The sequence below is a fragment of the Mesoplodon bidens genome, assembly GCF_964165515.1.
Source record: "Mesoplodon bidens genome assembly, chromosome: 3".
Lineage (NCBI taxonomy): Eukaryota > Metazoa > Chordata > Mammalia > Artiodactyla > Ziphiidae > Mesoplodon > Mesoplodon bidens.
The window spans coordinates 7303054-7322758 of NC_138178.1; the positions used below are offsets into that span (position 1 = coordinate 7303054).

The window sequence follows — 19705 nt, forward strand, 5'->3', positions numbered from 1 at the left end:
TGTCCCAGCAACTCCAGGCAGATATTTTTCCAACCCCGGCTCTGCGCTCCTGTGTCTGCCCCGGGCGATAGCAGCGCGGCGGTTCATTTCGCAGGTGGCGAGGCGTTTGGAGCTGGCTCAGCATGTGGTGCGGGAGCCCAGCCGCAGTGGTGGCCTTTTGCGCCGGGCTTTGGGTCTCTAACCCGGGGCGGGCGCAGGGCCAGGAGGCCGGGGGGCGGCTGGGCGCCGACTGTGAAGGTGAGCGGTGTGAGACCTGCTTGCATGGCGGTGACACCGCGTCGCAGTGCAGCTGTTGTCGGCTTTGGCTTCTCTCGGGCTTGTCTATAAATAGCTTTTCACTCAGGAAATACGGTCCCTGGCCGTGGTTTCCGATCGCCTTCGCCCAAGCCTAGGCAAAAGTTCGAGCCGGGCCCAGTGACACCTTCAGGCCGCGTTCTTAGTCTTGCTCGATTAAACTGCCTCAAAGCTGGTGGGTTTGGATTTGGATTCGATTTTGTGCAAACGCACGTAGATGCAGACGACCCTGGCTCCAAAATGATTCTGCTGCCCTAACCGGCGAGACTTGCCTTTCCTTGCACAGAAGCCTTTCAAGTTCAAATTAGTTTATAACTCCCCAAAGGAGAAAACATGACAAATTGTCTGTAATTGAGTTGAAATGGCTTAAATCAGAGCACATAACTAACATTTGTTAGGACTTTACAGGGAAAAGTTTCTTTACAAAGGAGTACCTTAACTCCTTAGAAAGAGGAGGAATACAAAAAAACGATTCCTTTTCTGTTCACAGAATCTCAGCTGTGGACTTCACCCAGCCTTCTGGCTCTGAGGCCACTGTACCCGGTTCTAGCAAAGTCAAAGTGATAATACCTACACCAGAAGGCTGGTAACGAGGTCAAAGGAGATAATTAGCTGTGCTACCTCCTTCCTCCTGGACTACTGTAGCACTTACCTCCGTGTTTCATTCATTGAAATAATTAGCTTAGATGTATATCCGCTTCACCCTTCCCTGAGCTTTTGAATCTATTCTTACATAACAGGAAATGGTAGGTTCACAATATACGTTTAATGAATGGGTGAGTATAGACTGTAATATAACTGAATAAAGTCTTAACAATTGGAGTCCAGTTTTCTATCAGCCCTGCAATAATTAAACTTTTCTCCAGAAATTTAAAATACCTATGTGATGTTATTGTCAAACTTTAGATACAGATATTTGTTCAGCCAAGTTATAATTTTCAGTTAAAGATCCCTTATAACTGGGTACTATACATTTAAAGCAGAATTTGTGAGGCATAAACAGTTGACTGGCTTAATCATCAGTAATTTAATTGCTGGAGCTTCTACTTAAAAACATTTCAGAAGAGCCAGAGCATCTGGATTAATTGTGAAGCTTCTAACGTCTTTCTTGAATTTATTACAGCATATTGTGATTATTAACTTGCATGTCTGAGTAACCTGGGTGTATATTTCCTTTTGTTAACACTGTAGAATCACAACGAAGGAAATACTGGTTTTAGAACAAAAAGAAATAGAGTCTAGATCTAGCTCTGTTTCTGCTTATGAGTCTTTATCATTAGCCAATTAATTTTCCCTCAATGTATAAGATTAAAATTCTATACATACTGTAGAGCAAATTTCCATTCTTATCTTGATTACTCTGTGTCATGGGCCACCAATGACTTATCAGTAAAAAACTGACAGTCCATGAACCACCTGGGACCTATTAATGTATTTATTAAGTTCACAAAGTATTTTGAAAAAAAATCTAAATTAATTGGCTATATTTTAAACTTGGGAGATGTCATTTTAAAAAGTTCAGGGCCTCCCTGGTGGCGCAGTGGTTGAGAGTCCGCCTGCCGATGCGGGGGATTCGGGTTCGTGCCCCGGTCCGGGAGGATCCCGTATGCCGCGGAGCGGCTGGGCCCGTGGGCCATGGCCGCTGAGCCTGCGCATCCGGAGCCTGTGCTCCGCAATGGGAGAGGCCACAACAGTGGGAGGCCCGCATACCGCAAAAAAAAAAAAAAAAAAAAAAGTTCAGATTTCTGGCTTATCTTGAAAACCAGGTGACCAGTCAAGACTAGCCCATATGTCCATATAGTGGGAACTGATGGTGGCTGCTCTTTTTAGAAAGGATATGTGTTCTTTAGGTTTTTGTTTTTGTTTTTCTTAGACTTGGATTGCTTTACCCATTCATTTTACTTGCCTGGGCCCTGTGAATATTCAAGTTTCCGACTGCTTTAGGTCATGTGAAGCTTACTGAAAAAAAAAAAGCAAACGTTTCTGAATTTATTTAAAAGGATTCTATTATGGGGCTATTAAATTTTTTTTTTACTTTGAAATAATTATACATTCACTTATGGGACTAATTTTAATAAACAAAACCCTATGACATAAATAAAAAGACTATGGTTATCTGGTTATAGCAATAAATGCATGCCAGGATCATTAAATTACTAATTTGTTAGGTGATTTATAGTGAGATTAATCTCACAAGCCTCTTAGATAGCCTCATCCACCAGAGGGCAGACAGCAGAAGCAAGAAGAACTACAATCCTACAGCCTGTGGAATGAAAACCACATTCACAGAAAGATAGACAAAATGAAAAGGCAGAGGGCTCTGTACCAGATGAAGGAACAAGATAAAACCCCAGAAAAACAACTAAATGAAGTGGAGATAGGCAACCTTCCAGAAAAAGAATTCAGAATAATGACAGTGAAGATGATCCAGGACCTCAGAAAACGAATGGAGGCAAAGATCGAGAAGATGCAAGAAATGTTTAACAAAGACCTAGAAGAATTAAAGAACCAACAAACAGAGATGAACAATACAATAACTGAAATGAAAACTACACTAGAAGGAATCAATAGCAGAATAACTGAGGCAGAAGAACGGATAAGTGACCTGGAAGACACAATGGTGGAATTCGCTGCTGCAGAAGAGAATAAAGAAAAAAGAATGAAAAGAAATGAAGACAGCCTAGAGACCTCTGGGACAACATTAAACAACATTCACATTATAGGAGTCCCAGAAGGAGAAGAGAGAGAGAAAGGAGCTGAGAAAATATTTGAAGAGATTATAGTGAGATTAGTCTCTTCATGTAAGCCCAAGGAATAAATTTCCATTCTTACTGTGACCTCTGTGGCATGGGACACCACTGATTTCTTTCTTTTTCAGAAAATTTCTTCTCTTGATAGCTATGATACTGCTTTTTCCCTGCCTTTGCTTCCCGTCTCTGTGCCCACTTGTTCATAGTATCTTTGTAGGCTTCTAATTCTTTAGCCATGGCTTCAATATTAGAATATCTATAGTCTGATTAATCCCAGATGTTTATATCCACCCCCCTTTTTAGAGTCTCAGACCTTGCACCCCATTGATGACTGAACATCCCTACTTAGATACTTTATACCTCAAACTCAACAGAGTCACAAACCAAAGTCATTGTCTCCTTCCCTTCTCAGTCCCCCAAACCTGTTATACTTACGGCATCAGTACATAATTGGTCCACTAGACTAGACTTCTGTCTCTCCCTGATGCCCTAAACCTGTCAAACACTGGGTCCATTGATTCTACCTTCTGGCTGACTCTGCTTCTTCCTCCTTCCCCGACTCCAGTGCCTCGTTACAGACCTTCACCATTTTCAACTGCCTTACTATCACAACAGCATCCTTCCCATGACAGGGTGATCATGTTATTCCCTCACTAAATATCTTTCAGTGATCTCCCAATTTCCTCCAGGGAGGTGCCTCTCTTTTGTTCTCCCACAGTATCTAGTACATGTCTCATAGTGTTGAGAAATCGTTTTGGTCTCCTCCGTGTGTGTGCATTCCTTGACAGTCAAGACCGTTTCTCTCACCACATCATCTCCAGTGGCTACCATGGTGCGGGGCATAAGGTAGGCACTCAATTCTGTTGAATACATGTACACACATATGCTGCAATAAAATATTATATAGCTTTTAGTGAGTCAAAAGTGTATCTTTCAAAGTACAAGTTAGAATTCCCAACACCCACCATCTAGGTAATACATTGACAGAGCAACAGTTAAGGTGTAGAAATCATCTGAAGGTGTATTGTGGGAGTAGAGAAAGAGCTTTGAGGCATCAGGACACAGGGTTTCTTTTTCAGGAAGAGGAGAATTACAGGTCACCAGGAGGCTTTAACGATGGTTTATGCATGGATCATTACAGTAGGTGTCTCCCTTGCATACTTGGTCTTTTGCTAATTAAACTTAGCAAAATACGTGTTGGCAAATGTCTCGTTTTCCTCATTCTATCAGTAGCATTTCACATAGCTGATCAGTCAGTCCCTCCTTTTTAACACTTTCTTTGCTTGTCTTCTGGGACACACTCACTCTTTGTTCTCATCCTCCCTTACTGGCTGCTCCTTTCAGTCTTTTTCTGGTTCTTTCCATCTTTCCAATTTCTAAACAATGGAGTTTCACAAGACTGAGACCCAGGATCTCTCCCTTTTGTGTGGTCTCATCCCACAAAGATCATTTTAATGTTGATGACTTACAAATTTAGTATTTGTCCTAGAATTCACCCCTGAACTCCAGATTTATATCCCCAGCAGCTCTTTACTGTTTGCAGTGTCAGACATTATATTAGGGGTCTCCAGAGGAACAGACCAAAAGGATACATACATACATACATACATACATACATACAGATAGATTTATGATAAGGAATTGGCTCTCCTGATTATGGAGGCTGAGATGTCTAAAATTTGCAGTGTGGGCCAACAGGCTGGGGGCCCAGGAGAGCCAATGGTGTAGAAAGCAGTCTGCTGGAGAATTCCCTCATGCTTTTTTGTTCTATTGATGCCAATCCTTTGTGTTCTATTCAGGCCTTCAAGTGATTGGATGAGGCTTATCCACATTATGGAGGGCAATCTGGTTTACCCAGAGTTCACTGATTTAAATGTTAATCTCATTCAAAAACACCGTCCAAGTGGACACTTAAAATTAATCGTCACAGTTGTCTAGAAGTATCTCAAAGTTCACATGTCAAGACTGAATTCCACAAACTTGCTTCTCCTGCAGTCTTACCAGTTCAGCAAATGGCAACTCCACTCTTGCAGTTTCTCAGGCCCAAATCCTTGGAGTCATTCTTGACTTCTGTCTCCGCCCACCGCCCCCGCCCCCGCCCCCATGCCACATCCAATCCATTAGTAAATTCTTTTGGCCTTGCCTTCAAAATACATCCAGAATCCAACCATCCTCATCACCTCCAATGCTCCCACCCTGGTCCAAGATATGCAGCTATTTTAAGAACCTCCAAATGGTTATGCCTGCTTTCATTCTGGCTCCCCTGCAGTCTATTCTCCAAAGAACCTCCAGAGGCATAATTTAAAAGTAATGTCAGAACCCTCCACCCTTCTACTCAAAACCTTTCATGGCGTGCCTTCTCAGAGTAGGACCCAGAGCCCTTACCATGACGTCCAAGCCCTAGATGACCTGGCATGCTGCTGCTCATTTGACCGCATTTTCTACCATCCTCCCTCTTGGTCACTCTGTTTCCCCCATGCTGGCTCCCTTATGGTTCTTGGACCTGCCAAGGACATGCCTACGCTGTTCTTCCCTCTGCCTGGAGGGTTCTTCCCAAGCACTCCACTTAAGCTGTTCTCCCACTTCCTTAAGGTTTATGCTCAAACACGACTTTATCTGAGAGACCTTCCCTGACCACCCCATTTAGAATAATACTATTACCTTATACTATTACTCTATCCTTACCAAATTTATGTTTCTTCACAGCCACAAGATACTTTTATTTATTCACCAGAATGTAATCCCTGAGAGTAAGAGCTTTGTTTTTCCAACAACCTATAGAATACTGTCTGGCACTTACTGATTGCTCAATAAATATTTGTTAAAACCACGACCTGGCTGTATTATATTTCGTGTTCTGTTCCTATTAAATAGCATAAGGAATGAATATGACTTCATGTTCTAAAAATTGACATTTCTGGTCATCCAGCTGAAAACAACTGAAAACACTGGATAAAATAAAAATGTGAAAATGTTAAGTGTAAGTTAGTAAGGCATACTCAGAGGCCAAAAACAATGTGAAACTGGAAACCAAAAGAGGTAAAGGGACCCCTGAAGCTGGGATTTTTCTTGAGGGTATTTGCCACCCAGGCAATTTAAACTTAGATTTTCATGGCTGTAAAATAAAGAGAATGACTAAAATAAAAAGAATAATGACATAGCCCAGAACCTTCCCAAGTTAGGTGTGTAATACTGGATCCTCCCCCAATTAGTCTGGAACCCCAGAGAGCTAGACTTTGATTACAAAAGGTGACCTGGAAATAACCACAATTCTACCACCATTCTTTAGAGACTAAAAGAAATTGTAATACTTGAACTTTTTACTGAATAAAAGGTAAAACAAAAATGTCTCCCGATCACTCATACTCACAAGCTACCACATATATGCATTGAAGCCCAAATTGACACAGCCAACCTGGGTGATCCAAAACATCTCAAACTGAGAATTTAGTTTAAAGGGATTTCAAGTAGGCATCAGCAAATGTTAATCTCACATAGGAATCCACCTTCAATCCAGCCCCATAAAATTCTAATAATTCCCACAAAGTTCTAAGAAAGAAAGCTCATACTCAGAAAAATCACAAACCCATGGGAAGAAGAACACCGTAAGTGACAGCCAGTTGAGATAAGAGACAGAAGAAGCATACCTGGACAGGCTTCAGGTTTTAGAATTATCAGGCACTGAATATAAAATATTTTAATTATATTTAAAGAAATAAAGGAAGGGATTGAAAATACGAATAAAGGGCAGGAAGCTATTAAAAATGTCCAAACATATTTGGAAAAGAACCAAATAAACATGTACAAATAGAAATTAGTGAGATTAACCGCAGACTAGACACAGCTGAGAAAAGAATTAGTGAGTTAGAAGATTGGAGAAATTGTCAAGAAGGAATCACTGAGCAATTAAGAGAATAAAACTATGAAATAGATAAAGGTACAGTGCAGATCAAGAGACACATTCCCACGTATGTTAACTGGACTTCCGGAAGGAGAAGAGAGAGTGTACAGGTGGAGCAAAAGAGATGAGAGCTCATTTTTCCAAATGGATGAAAGTCATCAATCCACAGATTTGGAAGTCCAGTATATTCCAAACAGTATAAATAAAAATAATTCCACATCTAACCATATCAGAAGGAAATTGCAAAGCACAAAAGGAGAAAAGAGAAAATCTTAAACACAGAGAAAGAAGACTGATGAACTTAAAGGGAATGGCAATTAGACTGTCGGGTGATTCAACGTTGAAAGGCCCAAAGCCACAGCTAGTAAATATTAAGTAGTAATGCCAGGAGTTGGACCCAGAGAGTCTGGCTTCAGAGCCGAAGCACTGAATCCCTACCTATACTGCTTTCTGAGTGTGGAGTTGGGAACTAATTTATTTAAGGCAATATTAAAAATAAAATTAGAACAATGAAGTAATATACAAATTATTCAAGAGCTTCTGGTTATTCTTAAGTCTTAACTCATGACAACATGTATTTTATTCCTAGGTAGCAATTCCCCCCTAGTACCGGTACCAGCAAGACTAATCTGGTGTCCTTTTTCCCCTCCAAAATCAAGCTGGAGCAGATAATGTAGGACTGACTTCAGCTCTAGGAGGTGTGGATGGAACTGCTGAAAATAATGTTCCTAGCCCACGGATAATTTAATAATTCCACTAACTTGATTTTAAACTTTATTATTATCTTTTCAAAAAAGTTGTAGCTCTTTTCCTGCAGGTGGCATTATTATATTTTTCAAGTACTAAGTTAAGTAGTAAATACTCAAGTTAAAAGACAAAGATTGTAAGGCTACATAAAAACATCCAACCAAATGCTTTTTACAAGAGATGGGTTTGGGCAAACGAGTTAAATCTTTCTCTTCCACAGGAAAAAAACTATAATAAATATCTAAGACTAAAAATAAAATTAGGAATTAGCCACACAAACATGTTATTTAAAATTTGTGAATTCCAAAGGAATCAGCTAAAAGAGTTAAAAATGAAAGCTTTAAGTTTGGGGGAAATGGGGAAGGGGAGACAAGGGACACTATTCTTCAAACTGAACCTTTTTTTTTTTTTTTTTTTTTTCTTTTTGCGGTATGCGGGCCTCTCACTGTTGTGGCCTCTCCCGTTGCGGAGCACAGGCTCCGGATGCGCAGGCCCAGCGGCCATGGCTCACGGGCCCAGCCGCTCCGCGGCATATGGGATCCTCCCAGACCGGGGCACGAACCCGTATCCCCTGCATCGGCAGGCGGACTCTCAACCACTGCGCCACCAGGGAGGCCCAAAACTGAACCTTTTATAACTCACTGGCTTTAAACTTGGTGTGGGGGAGGAGGGACAGAGAGGGAGAGAGAAGAGACCTGGAAACTACAAGTATAACAATTATTTTAGAGTGTTTTTCTTAAACAGGAGTGGAGAAATGGGATGTGATGTTGAGAGGGGTTTTGTTGCTTTTAAGATATAAGAATTTACAGCATGTTAATGGGAACAAGACAGGCGAGAGAGGGCAGAGGTGCAGGAGCAGGGAGTGGATAGGATCTGCTTTAGCAGGTGGAAGGGTTGTCACCGTTTATTCATAGACTTAAGGTAGACTGTGCCGGGACACGTGTTGTAGATGTGGTGGCGGAGCAAGCGAGAGTTCTTTCCTGTTGCTTTTTTTTCCCCTCAGAGAAATAGGAAGCATCACCATCGCTGAGGATGGGGTGGAGGTGTGACACAAGGTTTGAGAGAGCAGCTGTGGAATCGTCCTGTTGGGAGTGGGAGAGAGTGAGAATGAGGTCAATGTAGTAGGATTGTTGGGAGCACTGGTGGCTCACTGAGATGAGCGGCCATGAATTTACAGTGAGACCAGTGAGTACGGCTGTGCTATTTCCTCCAGCCACGTTCAGTGAGTATAGGTGCAAAGCTTTAACCAGGGTTAGGGTTTTGCTGGGTGAGTCCAACAAGGGAGAGAGATGCAAGGGAGTTCAGTTTGTGTGCAAAGGAGTTATTATAATGTTGAACCACGGAATCTAAGCTGGGTGAGGAAGCAGGGTGAAGTGGTGGCGGAATCAATGAATAGTATGACCTGGCGGGGTCAGGGAATTGTTTACCTTGGGGTGTTAGAGGATGTGAGCTGGAAAGATGGGAGATGATGATCAGACAATGGGATGTTTCCACTGAGATTATAGTCATTGGTAATGACTGGACCTAAGGGTATGACCATGGTGATTTTTCATGTATTTTGGATATTAATCCTTTGTCAGGTATATAAATTGTAAATATCTTCCTCCAGTTTGTGGCTTGTCTTATCATTTGCTTATGATTTCTTTTGCATTAAAAAACTGGTTAATTTTGATGTAATCAAATGTATGATCTGTGTTTTGGTCTCTTCTTTAAGAAATCCTTCTCTATCCTGATGCCATAAAGATGTTTTCCTAAGGTTTCTTCTAAAACTTTTGTAGTGTTGCTCTTCCCATATGTCTTTATTCACCTGGGATTCACGTCTGTGTGTAGTCTTGGATAGGTGTCTAAGTTTAACTTTTTCCATGGCAGGTGGTCCTAGTACCATTTATTGACTAGTCCATTTTTCCCCCACTGATTTTTAGCATCACTTCTGTACTATACCAAGCTCCTCTAGATTTGTGGATTTGTTTCTAGACTCACTAGTTTGTTCCATTGGTCTATTTCTGTGCCAGCCCCACAGTGTTTCAAATGCTATAGCTTTAGAATTAGGTCTTGATATGTGATAAGGTCAACTCCCCAAACTCCTTCTTCTTCAAGTATTTCTTGGCTTTCATTTGCTCTTGTTTTTTCATATGTATTTTTGGATCAGTATATCAAATCTATAAAAAATCCTATTGAGATTTTCATTAGAAGAGCATTGAGTTTATTGATCTACTTAAAAATAATTATCATCCATAATATTGAATCTTCCCATCCATGAACATGGCTTATCTTCCCATTTCTTAGGTCTACTTTTAGGTCTTTTGATAAAGTTTTGTAATTTTTTTCCTTCAAAGTCTTGCTATACTATTAAATTTATTCCTGGTTACCCTAGAATTCGCCACTCTTCCTTATGCTATTTCCTTAAAATTCTTTCTAATATGAGGGCTGCTGTTTTCCAGCATATGCTCTGGCCTCCATGTCCTTCTCTGATTGCTTGGACACTTCCCCTTTGGGACAACAACATGGGAAAGCAGCCTTCTGCTATTTCAGAGTACCCTAGTGGATAAGCATGTGGGCCCAGAGGGAGACCATCTGGGGTCAAACTCTCTCTACCACTTACTGGGCAAGCTCACTGGCCTCTCTCTGACTCAGGTTCTTCATGTGTAAAATGAGGATAGTAATGTATCTACATCAGAGTTTTGTTCTGAGACCTGAATAAGTTCATCCACATCAAGTACTCAGAACAGTGCAAACAAATGGTAACTATGGTTGTTCTCATTGCCTGTGCCTCTTCTGAGTGTCATCTCTTCACTGACTCTGGACCGTGTGATTGAATATGATTGTTCAGACTGGGGTTCAAACTGGAACATACAGGCAGATGCAGACTACCAAGGGGCTTCATTCAAGACACATGTTCTCTTTTTTCTCTATGCTTTAAACAAAGCTGTCCCAAGCATCATATCCCAGAGGAGGCAATATTTTCTTTTAGGGTTAGTGATATTTTGTGGGAAAGTTCTCATATTAAGTGGAACTTGCTTCCACAGATTGATGGATTGATTCAATAAGCTCGTGTTATTCAAGGCCCAATACTAAGCTAAAAGCTACAGGCCTGAAACCATTCTTACTCAAGATATGAATTTAATTTGTCACAATGCGTTGAATCATACTTACTTTTTTATTTGGTGGGAGAAACATATACATAGGTGTAGTAGTGGTGATACTGTACACAAATACATAATTTATTTGTTCCTTCTAGTGTGTCAAGAATTCTTGAACCGATTCTACAACTCCTTGATAGCCAGAGGAGTCAACTTTTCTCTGGACACCATAGAAAAAGAATTGATCAGCTTTTGCTTGGATGTCAAAGGAAAAGAAAACCGCCTGGTATGGTAAATCTTCACCTTTCATTTTCTCCCTGTGCTTGGAGAAAACTGCTAATCGTTTCATTTCTCATCTTGAATTTAATGTTCTCCTTCTTTGATGCTTGCCTCAAGCCTGCTCACTGCAGAAAACAAGCAGAAATTGATCTTTCAGGGAAATGGAGTCAATGTATTTTCATCGAGAATATGTCTCATTTCATTTGGCTTTTTTGAAAAAACCACAGGCAACCAATTCCACGATTTCTTAAAGGAAATTATACAATTGAATTCCGAATGAGAATTTACTGTCCTGAGTTAAGAGTGGGTAGACTTCCCACTTCTTATCCAGACAATTCGTGAAACCTATCAAAATATTTTACATCATTATTTATGCATAATTAATGAAGTACTTTTATTATCTTGTAATGGTGTTTCCTGGGTATACACAAATGACCTGTTTCAATATACTGTTTTTACAGCACTAAAGACAAGCTTGGGCCAATTCATTTTGCCTAAAATCATTATGTTGAATCTGTCAGTTAAATTTTCCTCGTTGACAGCTCACCACTGACACACTGTAAAAGTCTCAGCATTTGTCTGCACCATTAAGCTTTATATTTTTAAATGTCAAATGCTTGTCAGGGAGCTTGAAAGGCAGTAGAACATGATGGAACAGGGCATGGACTCCAGAGCCAAAAGGCTAGATTTTTAAATTAATTTGGTCTTTTCTTCTTGCTAGTTGGGTGACCTCCAGCTGGCTTGGGTGTAAAATACTAGTACTTACGTCACAGGATTGTTATGAGAATTAAATACATCAATACCTTTAAAGCCCTGAGAGCTGTGTGTTGGCACAGATAAAACATTTAGCAAGTGTTAGCTCTTATCAGTAGTCTTTAAGCATCATGTGAATTGCAGGGCACTTCCAATTAGGCTGATCATGGGAACGGAGTCATTTGTTTTCTGGTGTCTTAGCAGGGGTTAAATTTAAAAGCTGGGCCACAAAAACTAGGTTAACCTCTGTCTCACTTCTTGAAACTATACTACTTGCTTTTTTTCAGTGTCTGGGCCCCTAAAGTCTCTTCATTCCCCTTCAGTGCTACTATCTAGGAGCAACAAAAGATGCGGCCACAAAGATCCTAAGTGAGGTCACTCGTCCAATGAGTGTGCACATGCCTGCAGTGAAGATTTGCGAGAAGCTGAAGAAGATGGACAGTCAGATCTGTGAGCTGAAATATGGTATAACGGAGTCAAATGTTTCTTTCCCCAAATGTCCAGCATATTGCCAGTTCTGTAAACATAGGGCCAGTTTCTAAAAAGTCAGTGTTAGAAAGAAAGAAGTTCTACACTTGCTAATAGGGTGCTGGACTGCTGCGTGGTGCCTAGTGCCATCTGAACTTCCTGTGGGGGGAGAAATGAATTCTGGCACAGTCAGCATTAGGTAAAACTGCCCACCCAAATGGCAAAGTTTAACCTCTTAAATCACCAAGGCGTTGTCAACTACATATGTCAAGGAAGAGGTCAAAATTTCAAGGGAGCAGCTACTCGTGATGAATTAGCTCTTGGTAACCTATTAAGACAAAAGCTGCATCTATTCAAAGGTGATGTAAGGACTCTGAAGTTTTAAATGGGACTCTAACGTTCTTCCTAGAGCTATCATCCTGCCAGCTTTAACTTTTAGGAAATAGGTTATTCACATCAAAGCAGGTTTTACCTGATGAAATAGCCTTATCAAAGGTGCCTAAAATAAACAGCCAGAAAAGGAAGATGTCCTATTTAAAACATTATCCTTGGCCTTATAAATTTTACTTACATAGATCTATTCTTATACAGAGGATTTGTATCTGGGCCAGTCTTTTGGGTAGATTGATTAGGTATCATAAAAGGCTGGAGGGGGACTTCCCTGGTGGCCCAGTGGTTAAGACTCTGTGCTCCCAATGCAGGGGGCCAGGGTTCAATCCCTGGTCAGGGAACTAGATCCTGCATGCCACAACTAAAGATCTTGCATGCTGCAAGGAAGATCCTGAGTGCTGCAACTAAGACCCGGTGCAACCAAACAAACAAATTAAATAAATAAATAAATAGATAGATAGATAGATAGATAAATCAAATAAATTAAATAAAAGGCTGGGGGATTCCCCACTTAGCCTATCCTAACACCTGTAATTCCACCAGTAGAAATCCATTTCTTTTGCTTATGTCATTGTTTTATGTTACGTACCTGGCATAGTCTTGTAAACTACCTAAGTAATTAGCACCTAACTCTGAATTACTTTAGTCTTATTTTCCAGCATAGCTGTGTAATAAGCCTATGCACCATAGCTACACAGATGTCTTTAAATAGGTTTAAGGTCAGAAGATACCAAAGACAAACTGTTTCTCAAATGGCCAAGGGCAGGCCCTAACTTCCAGGGTGGTGATGAGGCAGATGTTTCTTTTTATTGGCTTCCAAGTAATGAAGTAGAGGCAGGAAGCACTGAGGCCATATAAACGATAGCCCCCAAAGGGACAAAACTGTGCTGATTCTTCCATTCAACAAATTTCTTTTGAATAGCTTTTACTATGAGCAAGGGATCTTACTGGACTCCTTGAATAATAGAAAAATTAATCAGATATTATTGAGAAGAAGAGAGTACTTATTAATGTTTTGGCAATGCTGGCCACTAGAGGCCCTTGGGGAGCCATGGATAGATTTACTGTCGGTATTGACCTTTTCCCTGTAGTTTTAGGGAGTCATAGAGGATTTCCCCCTTTTAAAGTTAATGCCAAATGCCAAATTCTCTAGAATAACCTGAAGAAACTACCAACACTTGCAAGGAAATATTTTTTTCCTTCAACCATTTATCTTGAATAGACCACTAATTCTAAGTTCTTCCCAGCTTATATTTGGCAGGAAAGTTGAGACTGAACAGGGGCCTTTGAGCTGTATAGTATTAATAATTTGGACTATAAAAGTTTCTACTCCTAAAGGTATTTTGTCACGTCAGGCGGGAAATTAATAGACAAGATAAGTGTCGACTTGGATTATGTTTTCAATTAGGAAGGTGTTATTTGGTTTTTGACCTGAAAGAATGTTTTCGCTTGCTCTGGTTTTTATTTTTATTTTTTTATTTATTTTTATAAATTTATTTTATTTATTTATTTTTGGCTGCGTTGGGTCTTCATTGCTGCACGTGGGCTTTCTCTAGTTGCGGCGAGCAGGGGTTCCTCTTCGTCGCACTGCGCAGGCTTCTCATTGCGGTGGCTTCTCTTGTTGTGGAGCACAGGCTTTAGGTGCGTGGGCTTCAGTAGTTGTGGCACACAGGCTCAGTAGTTGTGGCTCACGGGTTCCAGAGCACAGGCTAAGTAGTTGTGGTGCGTGGGCTTAGTTGCTCTGCAGCATGTGGGATTTTCCTGGACCAGGGCTCAAACCTGTGTCCCCTGCATTGGCAGGTGTATTCTTAACCACTGCGCCACCAGGGAAGCCCTTTGCTCTGTTTTTTAAAAGAATGGGAATCACTATTAAAAAATGTAAGAATTCTCTGGAGCAGAGTGTAGCTGACCCTCCAAATAAAAAAGCCTTTAAAATCCAACTTTTATTTATTTATTACCAGCTTTACTGAGATGTAATTGACATATAACAGTGTGTAAGTTTAAGGTGTACAGTGCATTGATTTGACATACCTCTATATTGCATTATGATCACCATGTTAGCTAACAGCTCCATCATATCACATAATTACCATTTCTTTTTTTGTGATGAGAATATTTAAGATCTACTCCTTAGCAACTTTCAAATATGTAATACAGTATTCATAACTATAATCACCATTTTGCTGTTCTTTCTCAGGATTGCTTTGGCAATTCAGGGTCCTTTGTCATTCCATACAAATTTTAGGATTTTTTTTTCTATCTCTGTAAGAAGTGCCACTGGCATTCTGGTAGGGATTGCATTGGTTCTGTAGATTGCTTTGGATGGTATGGACATTTTAACAATACGAATTCTTCCAAACCATAAACACAGGATCTCTTTCCATTTGTTTGTGTCTTCTTCAATTTCTTTCATCAAAGTCTTGTAGTGTTCTGTGTATAGATCTTTTACCTCCTGATTAAATTTATTCCTAAGTCTAAAATCCAACTTTTAACTTAGGGTACACTGACTGGAAGATCTGATAAATCACTTGACAACTATGTTAGGTTATTAAAAGGCTTTTAAATGCCATGTTCTACTATGTAGGGAAAAAAAGGAATGCTTCAAGAGGTCAAGCTGAAAAAGTCCTAGGCTGCCACTAACTGTAACATAAGTCAACTTAAACGCTGTATCGATGATCAAGCACACCCCTGGTGGTGAGGAAGGGGGGAGGAGACTTTCCTTCGAAAGAGAAAAATTGCCCCTTTCTCACGGGGAAATCAGAATCACAAGTATATTATAGATAAGCTTAATTATTTTTCTATTTTTGGACTTGGCAATAGAGAAGTAGCTGAGTTCTTGACACCCTTTGCAGATAATCTGTAAACAGGGAAACAATAGTCTCGCTAGAGGAGTTAGATGTTGGTGACAGGTATTATTGGCAAGAACGTTAGGAGCCAGATTGGCTGGTACCGAGGCACCAGCATTAGAGAGGCGGCTGTACCCCAAAGGTCTGTAAATAAACCCTGTGATGACTTGGGAATCCCAGTAGGGGTGGAGGGGTCAGGTGAGTTTAAGCAGAGATCCAAAACAATTAAGGATCAGTGATAATGCTCCTGATTTTCTTCATGTGTTTGGGTTTCTTTAAATTTGTATTTAAAAACTAATTTGTATTTAGTGCTTTGTAATATGTGTGCTCATCTGTTTTACCACAGACATATCTCCTATAAAAGTGAATCATAACTTTCTAGAGAAAGACAAATGCCGTATGCTAACACATATATATGGAATCTAAGAAAAAAAATGTCATGAAGAACCTAGGGGTAAGACAGGAATAAAGACACAGACCTACTAGAGAATGGACTTGAGGATATGGGGAGGGGGAAGGGTAAGATGGGACGAAGTGAGAGAGTGGCATGGACATATATACAGTACCAAACGTAAAATAGATAGCTAGTGGGAAGCAGCCGCATAGCACAGGGAGATCAGCTCGATGCTTTGTGACCACCTAGAGGGGTGGGATAGGGAGGGTGGGAGGGAGGGAGATGCAAGAGGGAAGAGATATGGGAACATGTGTATATGTATAACTGATTCACTTTGTTATAAAGCAGAAACTAACACACCACTGTAAAGCAATTACACTCCAATAAAGATGTAAAAAAAAAGTGAATAGTAACTTTCTAGCTAATTACAATCTATGGCTTTCAGTTGGCCGCACACACAGGGCCATCCCAAGGTACCGCCTTTTATTGATTCCGTTCTTCTTACCTTAGGAGCAGCAATTAGGATGCAGTGCTATTTGTTTTATGAACGTTGATCTTGAGAAGCCATGGAGTGGTAGCAAAGACTGCAAAGCTACACAGGCCCTGTTTTGGAGCGAGTATAATTCCATGGAAAGAAAGTCCAACAGATCATGAGTTATCCCAATAGCTTTGCATATGATACATTTTTCTTAGGTATGTCCTGTTTTCCATAGACACTGGAACTGTTCCCCACTTTGAATCACAGGGTAGTCAGCACCAAGATAAGTAACACTATTTGCTTTTCTAAGTGTTTCATAGTTGGTTTTGTTTTTTAAAAATTGTGCTTTTCCTTTTTGTCATGAAGAAAAAAAATTGGATTTGGCATCAGTGGACCTGTCCAAGATGAGAGTAGCAGAGCTGAAACAGATACTGTACAGCTGGGGAGAAGAGTGCAGGGCCTGTGCGGAAAAAACCGACTATGTGAATCTCATCAAAGAACTGGCACCCAAGTACACAGCGACGTACCCGAAAACAGAACTCTGACCCCCGGAAGCTGGTGCACCACTGACCGTGATTAGAGACAAAATGCCTCTCTAGGATACGGATGCGTTTGTTGAGAGGAACCAGGAATTGCAGTGTGTGTGGTCTCAGACTTCTTGTTTTGATATTACACCTCAGAATTGGTTACCTGGGTTTATAAGTAGAACTGCTAGTATTAGTGGTTTCTTAAATCTGCAGTGTACCAAAACCTACAAGTGCCTTTCTCATGATTTTCTTGTATGTGAGTTACCATTGCCTATCTCCTAAAACAGGGAAAAGTGAACCATTGAAAAATCGGTGTAGTAAATTGATTCTAAGCAGGAAGAGAGTGCTCAGGGGCTCCTATTTGCGCACTAATTTTTAATTAAATATGTTGGATTAGAGGAAGACAAATATCATATGATATCACTTATATGTGGAATCTAAAAAAAGGGTACAAATGAACTTAACCACAAAACAGAAATAGAGTCACAGACATACAAAACAAACTTATGGTTACCAGGGGGTAAGTGGGGGTGGGGATAAATTGGGAGATTGGGATTGACATAAACACACTAGTAAGCATAAAATAGATAACTAATAAGGACCTACTGTCTAGCACAGAGAACTCTACTCAATACTCTGTAATGACCTATATGGGAAAAGAATCTAAAAAAAGAGTGGATGCATGTATATGTATAACAGATTCACTTTGCTGTACACCTGAAAGTAACACAACATTGTAAATCAACTGTACTCCAATAAAAAAAAATGTTGGATTATGACAAAAGAAATGATGTTTAGTTTATCTAACTCCCAACTTCAACCCAAATGATAACCTGGCATAATCAAAAGTCTTTTAAAAAGTAAACTTTGTGTTTTTAACTGTAAATCACTCTACCTTCTAGCTCTCTTTGGTATCAGAAATAGGAGGGCAGGAAGCATTACTTGAAATTAGTGTTTCCCAGGTGAAGAAAACCTTTTTAAAACCTATTTAAACCTACTTAGAATAGATCAAGAATCCACACGAGTACAGCCAACGTTTTAGCGAATTGTATCCACACTCACACTGTTAACTGAACCAAGCTCAAAGTCATTTGCCCTTCTTCCTATCACACATTAGACAAGCTTTTGATAGAGGATTAAAGAATATTAAGAGCACCTGTGGACAACATGGAGCTTTATGGTTCTTAATGCTATTTTATCAGCTTTAAATTGGAAAATCATTGTTGGTTCCATTTTCAGGCCACACAAAAATAAGAACCCCACTGTAGACATGACTGCCTCTCTGTGGCAGGTGGAGGTGGGGAATGACTGCAGGGCAGCTGGAGGGAACGTTCTGAGGTGATGGGAATGTCCTGAATCTTGACTGGGGTGATGGTTACATGGGTGAATATGACTGTCCAGTTCATCCAGCAGTACAATTAAGATATGGGCATTTTACTGTATGTAAATTATACCTAAAATACTGCTGTAGAAAAATTATTTGAAAATTAAGTAAAATCAATTGATTCAAAGCATCTTGTTTCTTTAAGAACTGCATTTGCTGAGAGTTGCCATATGATCCGGCAATCCCACTCCTGGGTATATCTCCCTCCTGGGCATATACCCAGACAAAACTATAATTTGAAAAGATACATGCATCCCTATGTTCATAGCAGCACTATTTACAATAGCCAAGATGTAGAAACAACCTAAATGTCCATTGACAGATGAATGAATAAAGAAGATGTGCTATATATATATATATATATATATATATATATACACACATACATATACACACACACACACACTGGAATACTATTCAGCCATAAAAAAGGACATTTTTGCCATTAGCAACCACATGGATGGACCTGGAGGGTGTTATGCTCAGTGAAATAAGTCAGACAGAGAAAGACAAATACTGCATGCTGTCACTTATTTGTGGAATCTAAGAAATAAAACAAACTAGTGAATATAACAAAAAAGAAACAGACTCACAGATACAAAGAACAAACTAGTGGTTATCATTATCAGCCATAAAAAGAATGAAATAATGCTATTTGCAGCAACATGGATGGACCTAGAAATTATCATACTAAGCAAAATAAGTCAAAAAGAGAAAGACAAATATCAGATGATATCACTTATATGTGGAATCTAAAATATGGCACAAATGAACATATCTATGAAACAGAAACAGACTCACAGACATAGAGAACAGACTTGTGGTCGCCAAGGGGAAGGGGTGTGTGGAAGGGATGGATTGGGAGTTTGGGATTAGCAGATGCCAATGAGTATATAGAGGATGGATCAACAACAAGGTCCTACTGTATAGCACAGAGAACTATATTCAATATCCTGTGATAAACCATAAGGGAAAAGAATATTTTAAAAAAAGAATGTATATATATATATATGTATAATTGAATCACTTTGCTGTACAAGAGTAATTAACGCAACATTGTAAATCAATGATACTTCAATAAAATAAAAAAATTGCATTTACTTACTAGGAGTTCTTTCGGGGAGTGGAGGAGAAAATTTCCAGACTGAAAGTATACAATGAAAGTATAATTTTCACTTTCAAATGCCGCATAGGTAAAAGCATTTCCAGCTGGGCAGTTGGGATACAACTGAACTTGTCAGAGAATTAGTGGTTAGTAACTTAAAAATGAGAATCAAAAAGCTTTGGTGTAATAAATAGCCAAAAGGGTTATTGTTTCTGGATTTTGGCAGCTTGGTCATTTTGTGTAAAGCACCCTACTTTATTATGAATTATATTTTTAAAAGTCCAAATTTAGGCTATTTACAACCTTTAT

The 19705-nt window shown here is 39.8% G+C and overlaps 1 protein-coding gene across 1 annotated transcript; it reads left to right on the forward strand.

Annotated features, from left to right (window-relative positions):
• Positions 1–29: 29 nt before the first annotated feature.
• On the forward strand, positions 30–19296 carry CDNF (cerebral dopamine neurotrophic factor). The gene is made up of 4 exons (XM_081226769.1): positions 30–237; positions 10931–11058; positions 12128–12269; positions 16747–19296. The coding sequence occupies exons 1-4, from the start codon at positions 123–125 to the stop codon at positions 16923–16925; spliced, it is 564 nt and encodes a 187-aa protein (XP_081082895.1). The 5' UTR covers positions 30–122; the 3' UTR covers positions 16926–19296.
• Positions 19297–19705: the final 409 nt, after the last annotated feature.

Bases quoted from the DNA above. Each gene is read 5' to 3' on its own strand.
- CDNF (XM_081226769.1), top strand. From the start codon at position 123: ATGTGGTGCGGGAGCCCAGCCGCAGTGGTGGCCTTTTGCGCCGGGCTT. The intron at 11,059-12,127 runs GTATGGTAAATC...ATTCCCCTTCAG, and splicing joins AAGGAAAAGAAAACCGCCTG to TGCTACTATCTAGGAGCAAC. The intron at 12,270-16,746 runs GTATAACGGAGT...TTTGTCATGAAG, and splicing joins GATCTGTGAGCTGAAATATG to AAAAAAAATTGGATTTGGCA.